At 44.7% G+C, this 14,707-nt stretch overlaps 1 protein-coding gene across 5 annotated transcripts in view; it reads left to right on the top strand.

The window, feature by feature from the left end:
- ABLIM3 (actin binding LIM protein family member 3) overlaps nt 1–14,707 on the top strand; it is a 345,645-nt gene that overhangs the window by 291,696 nt on the left and 39,242 nt on the right. For all 5 annotated transcript variants that reach the window (XM_068277143.1, XM_068277142.1, XM_068277140.1 and 2 more), the window contains 2 exons: nt 4,272–4,336; nt 11,315–11,456. In XM_068277143.1, the coding sequence (XP_068133244.1) occupies nt 4,272–4,336; nt 11,315–11,456 (207 nt within the window). The remainder of the gene's footprint in view (nt 1–4,271; nt 4,337–11,314; nt 11,457–14,707) is intronic.

Below are 14,707 nucleotides of genomic sequence, written 5' to 3'. Positions count from 1 at the left end.
ACAGTTAAAATTTGACAGTTGAAAAAAATGAGAGTTAGAAAATGGCAGTTGGAAAATGACAGTTGGAAAATGGCAGTTTGAAAATGGCAGTTAAAATTTGACAGTTGGAAAATGACAGTTAAAAAATGACAGTTGGAAAATGGCAGTTACAATATGACAGTTGGAAAATGGCAGTTAAAAAACAACAGTTGAAAAATGGCAGTTGAAAAATGGCAGTTGAAAAATGGCAGTTGAAAAATGGCAGTTGAAAAATGGCAGTTGAAAATGGCAGTTGGAAAATGGCAGTTGGAAAATGACAGTTAAAAAATGACAGTTGGAAAATGACGTTCAACTTTTAACTGCCATTTTCCAACTGTCATTTTTTAACTGCTATTTTTCCAACTGTCAAATTTTAACTGCCATTTTCCAACTGCCATTTTCCAACTGTCATTTTTTCAACTGCCATTTTCCAACTGTCATTTTTCAACTGCCATTTTCCAACTGTCATTTTCTGTCATTTTCCAACTGTCATTTTCCAACTGTCATTTTCCAACTGTCATTTTCCAACTGTCATTTTCCAACGGTCATTTTCCAACTGCCATTTTCTAACTGCCATTTTTCAACTGCCAAATTTCAACTGCCCTTTTCTAACTGTCTTATTTAAACTAATTTTCCAACTGTCAAATTTCATTTTTTTAAAGCAGGGGTCCCCAACCTTTTTGAGCCCGGGGCCCACTATCCCGACCAAAATTTTCCCCGGGGGGGGGGGGGGGGGGGGCATGGCTAGTGGCGGCGGCAGCCCCCGCTTTTTTCCCAGATTCCACAGTATAGCAAGTATAGTTAGCCCAGTATAGCAAGTACAGTTACCACAGTATAGCAAGTACAGTTAGCCCAGAATAGCAAGTACAGTTAGCCCAGAATAGCAAGTATAGTTAGCCCAGTACAGCTGCCCCAGTGTCGCCAGTACAGTTAGCCCAGTGTAGCCAGTAGTTACCCCAGTATAGCTGCCCCAGTGTCACCAGTAGTTAGCCCAGTGTAGCCAGTAATTACCCCAGTATAGCTGCCCCAGTGTTGCCAGTAGTTAGCCCAGTGTAGCCAGTAGTTAGCCCAGTATAGCTGCCCCAGTGTCGCCAGTAGTTAGCCCAGTGTAGCCAGTAGTTAGCCCAATATAGCTGCCCCAGTGTCGCCAGTAGTTAGCCCAGTGTAGCCAGTAGTTACCCCAGTATAGCTGCCCCAGTGCCACCAGTAGTTAGCCCAGTGTAGCCAGTAGTTAGCCCAGTATAGCTGCCCCAGTGTCGCCAGTAGTTAGCCCAGTGTAGCCAGTAGTTAGCCCAGTGTAGCTGCCCCAGTGTCGCCAGTAGTTAGCCCAGTATAGCTGCCCCAGTGTCGCCAGCAGTTAGCCCAGAGTCTCCAGTAGTTACCCCAGTATAGCTGCCCCAGTGTGTCTAGGAGAGGTGCCCTTCAGACCCCCCAACACCCCCCCCCCCCCGCGGCCGCCGCTCCTGTTACCTTATGAGCGGGCGGTCGCTTCCTTATATTCCCCATAGCTCCTCTCCTCTTACAGCATCTCGTATTACAGCAGCGCTTACCGCGCGGCTGCTGTAAGGAAGGGAAGGGAGCAGCTTCCTGTAGCGGCGATCGCCGTTACCATGGGAACGCTGCCCCGTCTCCTTCCCTCCTTACAGCAGCCGCACAGGAAGTGCTGCTGTACGAGATGCTTCAAAGAGGAGAGGGGCTATGGGGAATATAAGGAAGAAAGCGGCCGCCCGCATAAGGTAACAGGAGCGGCGAGGGGAGAGAGAGGGAGAAAGGCCAGATCCACCGCGGCCCCCCAGAAATCTGCTCATGGACCACCGGGGGGCCGAGGCCCCCAGGTTGGGGACCTCTGGTTTAAAGGACCACTACAGTGAAAAAAGTGAGCAGTTGAAGGAGAAATTAAGTGAAAGGCATATTGAGGCTGCCATATTTATTTCCTTTTAAGCAATGCCAGTTACCTGGCTATCATGCTGATCCTCTGCCTCTAATACTTTTAGCCACAGCTCCTGAACAAGCACATGCAGATCAGGTGTTTCTGACATTATTGTCAGATCTGACAAGGTTAGTTGCATGCTTATTTCTGGTGTGATTCAGACACATCTGCAGAGACATAGATCAGCAGGGCTGCCAGTCAACTCAGTTTGAAAGGAAATTAATATAGCAGCCACCGTATTCTTCTCACTTAAAAGGAGTTCTTTTGCATCCTAGGAATCAAACAAGCTGACACATGGGGCTTCTATCGGCCCCCTGCAGCGTTAATGTCCCACGCCGTCCTCTTCCGATGCTCCGTTCACGTCGCCGGTCCCAGTGTAATCACACGAGTTATTACACTGCGGCTGTGCAGTAAGCTCCCGATGACGCGAGCAGGAGCTAACATTATTCGTCTGTTTAGACGAATATTAAACCGGGATTGGCGGAGGGAAACGGAGCATCGTAGGAGGACAGCACGGGACATTACAGCTGCAGGGGGCCAATAGAATCCCCAGATAAGTGTCAGCTTGTTTGATTGATTTTTAGAATCCCTCAGAACCTCTTTAAAGAAGACCGAAACTCAAGCACTGCAGTCAAGGAAAACAAATACTACTGCGCATGCGCACACACCGACAAGGAGAACTTTGGGGCTCCCAGAGCTGGATCCCATCTACTGTGGAGGAAGGGGGAAACCTCTTTAGGATACAAAGGCCTCCCCTTCCCTGAGGAAAGTACCTCCTGGGGCACTTTTTTTTTTTACAGGTACACTTTAAGAAAAGAAGAGGGCATATGGGAGGGGAAAAGTAGGGGGCATTGGTGGGGAAAACGACTACAATTAGATTGCAAGCCTACATATTGTCAGTATTGGCAATCTGTAGGTAGATTGCCAATATTGGTAGCCTTGCTAGTTCCTCTCTTCCCCCCCCCCCCCCCACACACACACGCATACATATGAACTGGCCGCCAGGAGACTTGGGCGCATGATACAGCTGGTATACGGCTATTGCTGGAAGCTGAATTGCAGTGTTTTAAAAGCAACTTCAGCACTGTCTTATGATGGCGCCGAAGTTACTGACTGTGCGCCGCTATAGCCGTAATTCCTATTTTGGCCTATGATGGCGCCGGCTGCGCCCAAATCTCCTGCACTGTTATTATAGTGCTCACCCCCGCCCCCCCCCCCCCCTGCATAATTATAGGTGGCCTAGTCCCACCATCAGAGAGCTGAGAGCTAGGCAGTGACTCACCACAAAGTTCGGCTCCCCCCTTGCTCACTTCTTGCTGCGCTGCCCTGCGGAATAGTTCACACCTCAGATCATCGGTTAGCCAGCCGCAGAGAAGTGACAGTCAGGCAAACGATGCATGGTGACGGCGCGTATACTTCAAATACAGGAAGTGAGCAGTGATGTCCCTTTCTATATCTGCGCCATTACTGTGCACTATTTGCCTGGCTGTCTCTTCCCCCCTGATCTGAGGTCTGAAGTATGCTGCAGAGCAGCACAGCAAGGCGCGAGGGAGGAGGAGCCAAACTTTGTGGAGGCAGGACAGGACAAGTGGCATGCGGGCAATAAAGTGGCAGGCAAACCTGGTGTGTACCACCTGGCCAACAGCAAAGTACCACCGGTGGTACGTGTACCACAGGTTGAAAAGCCTTGCCGTAGAGGCCCTTGGACTCTTATTCAATTCACTTTTTCTCCCAAGTTTTCTCCTAGGAGATAATTTTTTATCTTCTGTTTTAAATAACTCAGAATTCTGCAATTGAAAAAGTACCAAAATGTAGGTAAAAAAGTACAGTCAAAATTATTCTTAGTATTACTGGTGGCTTAAAGGCATTTTATTGATTAAATGGGAAAATCTCACGTAGGAAGAAACTTAGGAAAAAGATTGAATTGAATAAGGGCCTTGGACTACATCACAATAAGCAGGGTTCTGCCTGTCCTGATATTGACATGAGATGATGCGGTCAGTTTAGATGCTTGTAGTGTGTGTTTGTTTAATTTATCTGCTGCAAAGCATCATTCAATGTATGTCTTGCTGCATATACTGGAATGGGAACAGGCTGTTTCCCTGCTGCATCATTACACCAAAGGAAAAATACGTAAAAAAAACCCCACTGCATTGATTGGAACAAACCATTCTTATACTTTGTTATGACTGGTACTGCCTGGAGCTGTTGTCTGCTATACAATGCCTGAAAGTCACTGCGTTCTTAGTCATGCTATTATTCTGCATTGTGCTAAAACACTGACAATAAAGACTTATTTGACGCCATTTCTTTTGTTCTACAGTGCCTCGAGCGCGAAGATTCTCCTCAGGAGGAGAGGAAGACGGCTTTGATCGCAGCATGCACAAGGTGCCTTTAGAGTTAACAAGTGGAACACATGTATTTCATATTGCAGCCAGCACAAGAGAAGGCTTTGTTTACACTTTATTCCCCTTGGTGACAGTCTAGATTTTATCCATTTTACCTTTTTTTAAAGAAAGATCAATAGAGGAGCAGTTTTGTAGTGTGCTCTGTGAGTAAATGAACAAATACTTAGTCTAACCCCAGGATTACATGTTATAATGCTATGTCAACCCCATTTAGAAACAAGCTGTAGTAACACTGAAGTGACTTTTTAAAAAAACAGTCAGATACTCACCTATTGAGAAGGAAGGCTCTGGATCTCATAGAGCCGGGTTTCTCAACCAGGGTTCACTGGAACCCCTGGGTTCCTTGAGAACTTTGCAGGGGTTCCTTGGTATTTTTACCCTTTGAGGTGAGGTGCCTCACCTGGCAGGTTGAGAAAGTTTCACAATTATGTCCCTAGTTTCTCAAAGTCCTCTTCATTCATTTTCTGCCCATCCTGAATTCTAGCTTCCCTACTTGTTCATCACTGGTGCATTGGCCCGGTGACAGTTATGACACATTACCTTGGTAATGAATAAACATGGGATGCCAGAACGAAGGATATTTGTATAGCAGATAGAGAGGAAAGGAGAGGAAAAAGAGAAAACCCTAAGGGCTAGTTCACACTGGGCGATTTTTCAGCGCTTTGCTGATCGCTGGCGATCAATCGCAGTTGCGCTGCATGCAGTGTTTCGGGAGCGATTGCACTGTGATTCTCGTTCTATTGAATGGGAATCACAAGTGCACATCACGCTGAATCACAACATTTTGCCTGGAAATCATGATCACGGAGCTGAATGCAATCGCGGGCAAGTGGCGCTCAAAGCGCCGAGTGTGAACCGGCCCTAACACTGGGCAACTATAATGGGGAGTGCAATGATGGAGTAGTGAAATTGGTATTCTGAAAAGGAGAAATATGGAATGGGAAAATATTATAATAAGTGTTTAGCCTCACCATCACCCATTTTTAATGAAAAATCTTACTAGAAAATAAATCACGTCACCTCTGCTAATGTAGGGATTCCCTAAAATCCAAAAATTAGTTGAAGGGTTCCTCCAAGGTAAAAAGGTTGAGAAAGACTGTCATAGAGTCTTCCCAGTCCTCTTTCAGGGTCCTTGTTCCAGCACTGTCACCTTTGTTAAAGTTATTCTACCATCTGGTTGAATCCACCTCCAAGGAACCTCAGATGGCTTTGGAAGCACTTGTGTCCTCAAGTGCTTCCGAATATGGGTGGCTCTCAGGGGCGTAGCAATAGGGGGTGCAGCGGTAGCAACCGCATCGGGGCCCTGGGGCCAGAGGGGCCCCGAAGGGCCCTCCCTCAACTACAGTATTAGCTCTCTATTGGTCCTGTGCTCATAATAATCACTTCTATAGATAGCTTTGAATAGTGGTAATCATTAACAAGCTGTTCCCCATCCCCTTCTTGCTCCTCTGACATTGTAGTTACCATTGGCAGGTTTTGGTGCGCCGTATCAATTGTTATGTATAGAGTGCTTGAGGGGCCCCATTGTAAGACTTGCATCGGGGCCCACAGCTCCTTAGCTACGCCACTGGTGGCTCTGTACTGGGCATGAGTACTCACATATGCGCAGTACGTAGCTGCCCATCTTTGAAGGCTCCTGGAGGCTGCAGATTTGAACACAGCGCTGGAACGAGGACACTGGGAGAAGACTGGGAAGGCTCTATGAAATCCAGAGCCTTCCCTCTCCATAAGGGAGTATCTGGCTTTTTTTTCTGGAGGCTTCAGTATTGCTTTAAAATGTACAAAACCTCAAAAACCCTGTAAAAGTGACCTTTCCTAGATGTGGTATGATTCTGCTTTTATGGTATATCAGGGAAGAAGTGACATTGGGGTGATATCACACTCTGCTTCACCCCACAAGCCAACAATGGGCATGTCCAAGATCTTTAAAGTCATATTGTACAGCAGTGATATCCAGCTCCAGTCCTCAAGGGCCGAGGTCCTCACACATTTTTGGCACAGCTCAAATTAACTGATGGGACTAAATCAGGAAAGGTGTGGGTCATCAAGTAGAACAGCTTTGTTAATTTCTCAGTCCATCCTAAACTCTGGCATGGATATCTCAAGGACTGGAGCTCAACGCCTGTAGAGGGAGGAAGGAGTCTTGTGTGGGCTGCCATGGTGACATCACAGTCAGCCTATCTTATCACACCAGTAAAGTAATGTGGCATGAAAATGCCTTCCAGCTAGCCAGCAATACAATTCACTGTTTATGCCATTCCACTTCAACAGAAACTGGAGATTTATAGGGATGGATTGAGATTTGCATGAGCTAACCAGGGTTGGTAACGGACAATCAGCTAGTGGCAGAATTAATTCTCTTCAATTCCTTAATGTAATTAGCTTGTGCAAATTTCTGGTCCCACCTGTATAAATGTATGGTTTCTGTCAAACTGGTTTATGCATATTAGTCTAATGATTTGAATAAAAGTCTTAGCCAGCTCTGCCCCCCAGTACAGGACCAGGAGTGAGGGAAATGGCACAGGGTTTATGTGTCTTTTCTGGCATGCAGTGGCCAATCAAAAGGAATGTAGAGGCTGCGACTGGGCTCGATTTCCGGCCACAAGGGCCTACTTACAGACCTTGTTTCACAGCTGCTATTGGTGGTACAGTGGTAATGATCATCTCTATTTTTATACACAAACTGTTCCCCTCCCAGTGCTTACCTCTTGCACACTGCCCCAGTCTATGGAAAGCAAGTTTTAGTGCTTGTAACCATGTTATCCAACAGTGTAACCATGTTATCCAACAGTTTAGTGCTTGTAACCATGTTAGCCAACAGTTATATATATAACTTTGCACTAGTGTCTGTGATTCTGTTCCTGTGCCACTGGCATTGCAGCCAAGGGGACAAAAAATACTCAAAAATAATTTGCCAAGCATTGGTTTATGTATTAACTTATGCATAGCTGCACTTGTCTCTTACAATTATTTTGGTAGACAAGTCATCCTAAAAGTGGAACTGATATCAAATGCTCATAGTGGGGTACATCTACATTTTTATTTTTAAAGGTCACCTTCTAAAATGAGACCATTTTAAAGCAATTGTAAACACATAACCTACTTAACTAGGGACACATTTGCTATCTTTACTGGGCCAGGCACAATGAGGGGGAAGGGGGGGGGCACACTTTGGATTCTCTGCCTCTGGGGCTGGAGAACCTTGTCTCAGCCCTGCGTCAGTCCTGCAATGTCGGCTGAGAGATCGTGCCCGGGTTCCGTGCCGGCCTACATGGTACGTGTGAGACTTAAAATGAACCCGAAGTGAGAGTTATAAGGAGGCTGCCATATTTATTTCATGTTAAATAATACCAGTTGCCTGGCAGTCCTGCTGATCCTCTGCCTCTAATACTTTTACCCATAGACCCTGCAAGCACATGCAAATCAGGTGTTTCTTCTGACATAATTGTCAGATCTGACAAGATTAGCTGCATGCTTGTTTCTGGTGTGATTCAGACTACTGCAGCCAAATAGACCAGCAGGGCTGCCAGGCAACTGGTATTGCTTAGAAGGGAACAAATATGGCAGCCCCCATATCACTGTCACCTCGGGTTCACTTTAAGGATGGGAGGAATGAGCATGGGTGTCTTATTTCTATTGTAAAACCTGGGGGTGACCGATTTCATTAATTCTTATTGTTATTTTCCAATGGTTCCTGGGTTATAATAATACGTTTTACAGTTCAGAGAATGGTTATATATGCAGCATCTCGTGGAAGACAGCGTTAGTTTGTTTATGCAGCTTCCCAGACTGACATACGCGTAAAAATAACATACAAAACTCTTCTTAACACTGTTACGTAACATTGAATAAATAAACATTTACTGATCTGCCAGCTGCAGTCTGGAGCCCACACATCTTCAGCTGTAGCCAGCAAGCCTACTGGAACACGTGAAGATCTGTATACATTTTACTCCAATTCTATTAGATATATGTTTGTTTCAGCATGAAATACACTGAAGTGTTTTTCTCCCGTGATAGCCCACCAGTCGCCAACTCTAGCCAAGCATTGGTCAGGGCTGGGGACTCGTTCCGCGGTCACTATAGTCCAGAGGTTGCCCACTCAGCACATTGCCATGTATAAGGACTTGCTCAGCACACACGCATGATTAAAGTCAGCTGAGGCGGCTGAACGTTCAAATTATTAGCATCTCATTGACCATCCCTAATAGCAGTCAGAAGCAGTCCACTGTATGTGGCTCATGTGTGCTTCATGTAAGAACACTCAGAAGCCATATGGAAGTAACACTGGGTGACTGCTGACTTCTATGAATAGGAGGTGAATGGTGAAGCGACACAGTGCTGGTGCATGTATTACACTGCTGCGCTGCTCTGCATACGGGAAGGCGGAGACTGGAGGGCTATGACAGCTTGTTAGGAGGTATGTGGTGCTGGGTGGCGGTTACATTGGGTGAACTTGCTATGGGGGTGAAAGTGTGTGGAAAGTCATAGTAGCTACTCTTGCTATAGGGTGGGTTGGGGGGTGCACCGTGGGAAGAGAGTTTTACTTTACACACTTGCTATAGGAAGGTGGGGGAATAATGATGGACACATTTTATGTAAGGGGAGGGTAGTGATACTGCCACACTTGTTATGAGGGAGGTGTTATCAGTACTTGTTACAGGGGAAGAAATAGCTGCACTTGCTGAGGGGTAGAGCTGCCCATACTTGTATGGGGAAGAGTGGTAGCTACACTTGCTGGGGATGGGGAGTAGGGGACAGAGATGGATTAAGAAGTAATGCACCCTAGGTAAGGTAGTAGATTTGCCACCCCCTTGTGGTCCTTTTGGTAAGCTGAAATGGAGAGACTTCAAAGAAGGTGGCAGGTGGGCCCCTTGACACCTGCTAGGCTCCAGGCACCTGCCTAGGTTGCTTGGTGGGTGATCCTGCTCTAGAATAAGACTAAAGTGGGCACGCCTTTCACTTGGGGACAGAGTGGTACTGGCGCTTGCTATGGCGAGAAGGAAGGGGATACAGTTTGGGGTCTGTGCCATGGGTGCAGGATTACCTTGTTCCAGCCCTGACTGAGTGTTACGTGGTTACACCTAATTGGCCCACCATCTGGCTGCTTGTGGCAAGAAATAGCATTTTGAAATCGTATTTTGCCCATGAAATCTGTATTGTATGAGGTGCATACCTAGCATACATGCTTATATTCACCTATCATTGTAATTCCTTTTAGAATTTGCTTTGTTCAATGTTGGGTTTAATAAGGCCTTAATAGAGTGACTCCCCCTTCCCCAGAGCTAAGACAAGCCCTAGAGGAGCAACCATTTGTTAACAAACACACTTTTGGTGTGTCCTCACTGAAAATTGCCTAAAAGTTACCTGTGCAGATACTGCACGTAAATTATACCAGCCATTACGCAAACTATGCTATGCTTCAAAAGATATTCCTTATAATAGTTGTAGCACATGAGACCTGCTTTAGGGTACACATTTAAAAAACAACTGAAGCTAGAGGGATATGGATGATGCCTAATGTATTTCCTTTTAAGCAATCTATGCTATTTGGTTATCTGGCTATCCTGCTTTTTGGCTGGTCTGCCTCTAAGACATTTAGCCATAGACCCTGAACAAGCGTGCAGATAAGGTGTTTCTGACATTATTGTTAGATCTGAGAAGATTAGCCACATGCTTGTTTCTGGTGTGATTCAGACACTACTGCAGTCAAATAGACCTGCTGGGGTACCAGGCAACTGATATTGTTTAAAAGGAAATATATATGGGAACCTCCATATTCTTCTCACTTCAGGTGTCCTTTAATGGTGTACTTGGGTTTGTGAGAGGGATACGGAGGATGCCATTTCCTTACAAACAATACTAGTTGCCTGGCAGCCCCGCTGATCTATTTGACTGCAGTAGTGCACCAGAAACAAGCATGCAGCTAATCTTGTCAGATCTGACAATAGTGTCAGAAACACCTGATCTGCTGCATGCTTGTTCAGGGTCTAAGGCTGAAAGTATGCCAGAAGATCCAACAGGACAGCAAGGAAACTGCTATTGCTTAAAGGGAAATAAATATGGCATCCTCCAAATAATGCTCACCTCAGGTTCACTTTAAGCAATGGATATTGCCTGGCTGCCCTGCTAACACTCTACATTCAATACTTATAGCCATAGACCCTTAACAAACATACAGATCAGATGTTTGCTGCATGGTTGTTTCAGGTGTTTGAATCAGACACTACTGATACATGAAAGATCAGCAGTATGCCAGGCAACAGGTATTGTTTAAAAAGGAATAAATATGGTGGTCTCCCTCCAGTGGCGTAGCTAAGGAGCTGTGGGCCCTGATGCAAGTTTTACATTGGTGCCCCCCAAGCACTCTATACATAACAATTGATGCGGCGCACCAAAACCTGCTAATGGCAACTACAGTGTCAGAGGAGCAAGAAGGTGATGGGGAACTGTGTGTTAGTGATTACTACTATTCACAGAATCTATAGAAGTTATTATTATGAGCATAGGACCAGTAGAGGGCTAATAATGTAGTTGAGGGAGAGCCCTTCAGGGCCCCTCTGGCCCCGATGCGGTCGCTACCTCTGCACCCCCTATTGCTACGCCCCTGTCTCCCTCCATATGCTTCTGACTTTTATAGCACTGATTTTATAGAGCAGGGGCTAATATTAGAGCAGTTTGTAGTCCATCCATTCAAAGTTGGTATAAAGGTTTCATAACCTGAAATAAGAAATAAATGTTGTTATTTATTTTATTACTCTTAATTATTTTTTTTTATTATTTTTTTTTTCACTTCTGTGCCATGTGACAATACAGCATTAGCTCGGTGTATATATTTGTTTTCGTATACTTTACATTTTACAGCCATTTACATCCTTTCCAATGATCACTGACTTTCTTTCTGAAGTATCTCAACAGCACAGTGAGTGAAGCTACAATATTGATTGTTACCTTTTAGCTGCAGGGCAGCATCGGCAGATTGATCTTAAAGGAGGAAATGAAGGCTCGATCGTATGCTGACCCCTGGACGCCGCCACGCAGCTCAGCCGGCAGTAAAGAGGGCCTGCACACTGCAGGATATGATGCTTCTCTCAATGGATGTGAGTGACAGCCACATACTAAACCACTAGTAAATCACCCATAGCAATATCTAACAATAATATTCACATGTGCTCTTGGATAGCTTGTTCAGTACCATTTAAAAATTACCATTAACATATTCTTAAAATGAGCCTGTGTCCAACGGTTTTTGTAGTGAGACTCATGTCTAGGTTCCTTGCTCACTTAGCTGCTCTCATTGGTCAGATATATCAAACTAGTGACCATAAATCCTGTCATCAATACCACATGACCAGACCTGGTGACAATTGGAAAATGGGAGCAGCTTTGTGAGGAAGGGACTGTGGACACAACTCAAGCCTGAGTCTCACTTCAACAGATTTATCAAATAATTAGCAGTGTATGTGCACATTATCCTGCTCAGTTAAGCATACTCCTGTGTGTCCAACTTTAGAAGGCTGATTTATCGAGACAGGTGCCAAGAAAAGAAGAGCAGTTGTATAGAGCAACAATCAGGATCCTTAGGGTTGTCAGTATACCTCTCTGGTACCATCAGGTAAAACTTCTGTTTCAAGGATTTAGCTGGCTTTCAAATTCTAGAACATTTAACAGCCATGAGCAAAAGTTAATTATGCATATAAATTAATGCATTTCCATAATGTTCACATATATCAACTTCTTCTAAACTAACGAGTGATTCGTCAAAACTTCCCAGCCCCTGCTCTCGTGTAGCTAAGGAAGTAGCGGCAGGTGTAAGCATGAGGGAGAGGCACATAGCCTTGGCTCCCTTTCAGGTTGCTGCCTCCACTGCTGTTGGGCATAAGAGCTGCTTGAGCAAAGTCTCTAGCCTGGTGAAATGCCCAATAGTGGGATTTGTTGATGGTGGTATCCAGTTTGCCCATAGTGTGTAAGGGAGTTTTCCCAAATACCCTTGTAGTGAGGTTAGTGCTGTGGAAGGGATTTGGGTGTAATGCGGCAGTTTTAGGGCCATGAGTGACACCACTGCTTGAGAGCCGATATAGCTTCAGAAAGTTGTGGTAGCAAACTAGTATTTTTTTATATTAGATTTCTATAAAGCTTATATATTCAACACCTTGGAAAGCTTCTTAAATGACCACGAGAAAATTTAAAATATATATAAACACATACAAATAAGAAGTAAGTTTTTTTTCCGGAGTAGAATGAGCCATAAATGTTTTTTCTCTTATGTTGCTGTCACTTACAGTAAGTAGTAGAAATCTAAAAGAACCGACAGGTTTTTGACTAGCCCATCTCCTCATGGGGGTTTTCTTTATTTTCAAAAACACTTGGCAGTTGCTCCATCCAACTGCCATAAAAGTGTATGGTGCGCAGGAAGGCTGGCCAGCATCTTTTTATAAATCTTTTTCAGGTAGTATCTTTATAAAGAATAAAGGCCATGCTGAGAATCTCCTATGGAGAGATGGACTAACCCAAAACCTGTCAGTAATGTCAGATTTCTATTACTCACTGTAATTGAAAGCAACATAGGAGAAAAGTAATGTATGGCTCATTTTACTCTGGAAGAAATGTACTTCCCATTTGTGTGTGTTTACATGTATTTTAAGTTTTAAGATTTTCGCAACATTGGTCCTTTAAGCTATGGTCACTGAGCAAGTTAGCTCAGTCGGCCGCAAACAACAAACAGTGCTTAGTCATAATTGACATAATTGAACACGTCCTTAGTGATGTAAGCCTCATTCTTTTTTATAGAGCTGAGCGTTCAGCAAGCTGCAGTACCCATCAGTAATATATACGCAGGGTAGCAGTGTGGAATCGACTCCCTTGTGTCCTGTAAGCGCAGGAACCATTTTGGTTACTCTGGGAAACTGCTTTTCTTTACACCTGTTTTTGCACTATAGTTAAAAATGATGTAATATATTGATGCTTAAATATTGAACCTTGCTACCTAGAGGACTGCTTTATATTATGTTTGATATTATATACAGAAGCAGTGGAGTATTTTACTGTATTGGCCATCAATAAAAGCAAGAATAATTGAATCAGGATGATGATTGGTTAACTTAGAAGTAAGGGAGTAAGCTTACGGCTAATAAGCCTTCTTCAGACTTTGGTCCCGTATACTGACAAGATGTTAGAACACACGGCTTCTATACACTGGACTGGACATTAGAAGGAGAAACAGTATATAAGCTGTGTGTTCTAACATTTTGCCAGTATATTATATACAGTGTGTCTTATCTGAGCATCATTAAAATGACTGAAAATGAACATTTATATAAGTAGAATAACAAAGGTTAGTTGAAAGAAAATACAAGCTGCATGTTTTGGATATTTTCGTTAATTATAATGACATAATTATGATGGTAACTTGTACAATTACGAGGAAACCTCGGTTTCATTTTCAAAGTAATTGTTTTTTATGAAGAAACGTCTAGCTTATGTGACGCTCTGTATAGAGGCTGTGTAAGATTGTTATGGTGGGGGTGGAATAATAGATGCACTTGTTAGGTGTAGAGGGTTGCTGTGGTCATACACACTGGTATGGGGAAGGGGTCGATCAGGATGATGATGGTAGCCTCATCAGTTGTGGGGGAATTATGGGATAGGAGGGGGTTTAAGGTGGACTTTCTTGTTACATAAGGGAAAGCAGATTGAGGGCTGCCATAGCCTTATGACCCCAGGGATCAGTAACATAAAAATGGGTAGGAGGCATTATTGCCGTCATATCTCTTCTCTGAAAACAATATGATGGGATGGTTCTTAAGCCTTGTACACATGTTAAATGATTCTTGGCCCAGTTGGGTGGTTGAGGAACAGCTAAAGAAAGCGCAACAAAAAATGGGCACATCCTTAATAGCTTGTATATGAACTGCGGCTACCAAAAGCTGTTGCAAAGTGTCCCCTATTAGTAGCCGCAGTTTGTATAGCGTGCGGCCCCGGCGTCCAGTGCCAGCTATGGGGGGGGGGGGGGGGAAGGGGTGTGGGTGGATGTTGGGAGAATTAGAGGTCAGTGTGGGTGCTGCTGGAAAGGGAAGTCATTAGGGGTGCTGAGGGAGAGAGAGGTCAGTTTAGGTGCTGGAGGAGGTCACTATTGGTGCTGCTGGGGAAAGGAAGGGTGTTGCTGGGGGAGGGAAAGGTCAATGTGGGTGCTGGGGGTGGGAGGGGTCAGTATGGGTGCTGGGGGAGGCAGGATCCCTGCAGTGCTAATGCTGGGGAGGGAAAGGTCAGTATGGGTCTTGGGTGGAGGGAGAGGTTCCTGTGGGTGCAAGGTTGAGGGAGAGGTCACTGCTGTCAGAGACACCGTTTTACC

Source organism: Hyperolius riggenbachi, chromosome 3 (genome assembly GCF_040937935.1).
Source record: "Hyperolius riggenbachi isolate aHypRig1 chromosome 3, aHypRig1.pri, whole genome shotgun sequence".
In the NCBI taxonomy this organism is placed as follows: domain Eukaryota; kingdom Metazoa; phylum Chordata; class Amphibia; order Anura; family Hyperoliidae; genus Hyperolius; species Hyperolius riggenbachi.
Note: the sequence above shows the minus strand (reverse complement) of the source record. Positions and strands in the feature narration are given on the sequence as shown.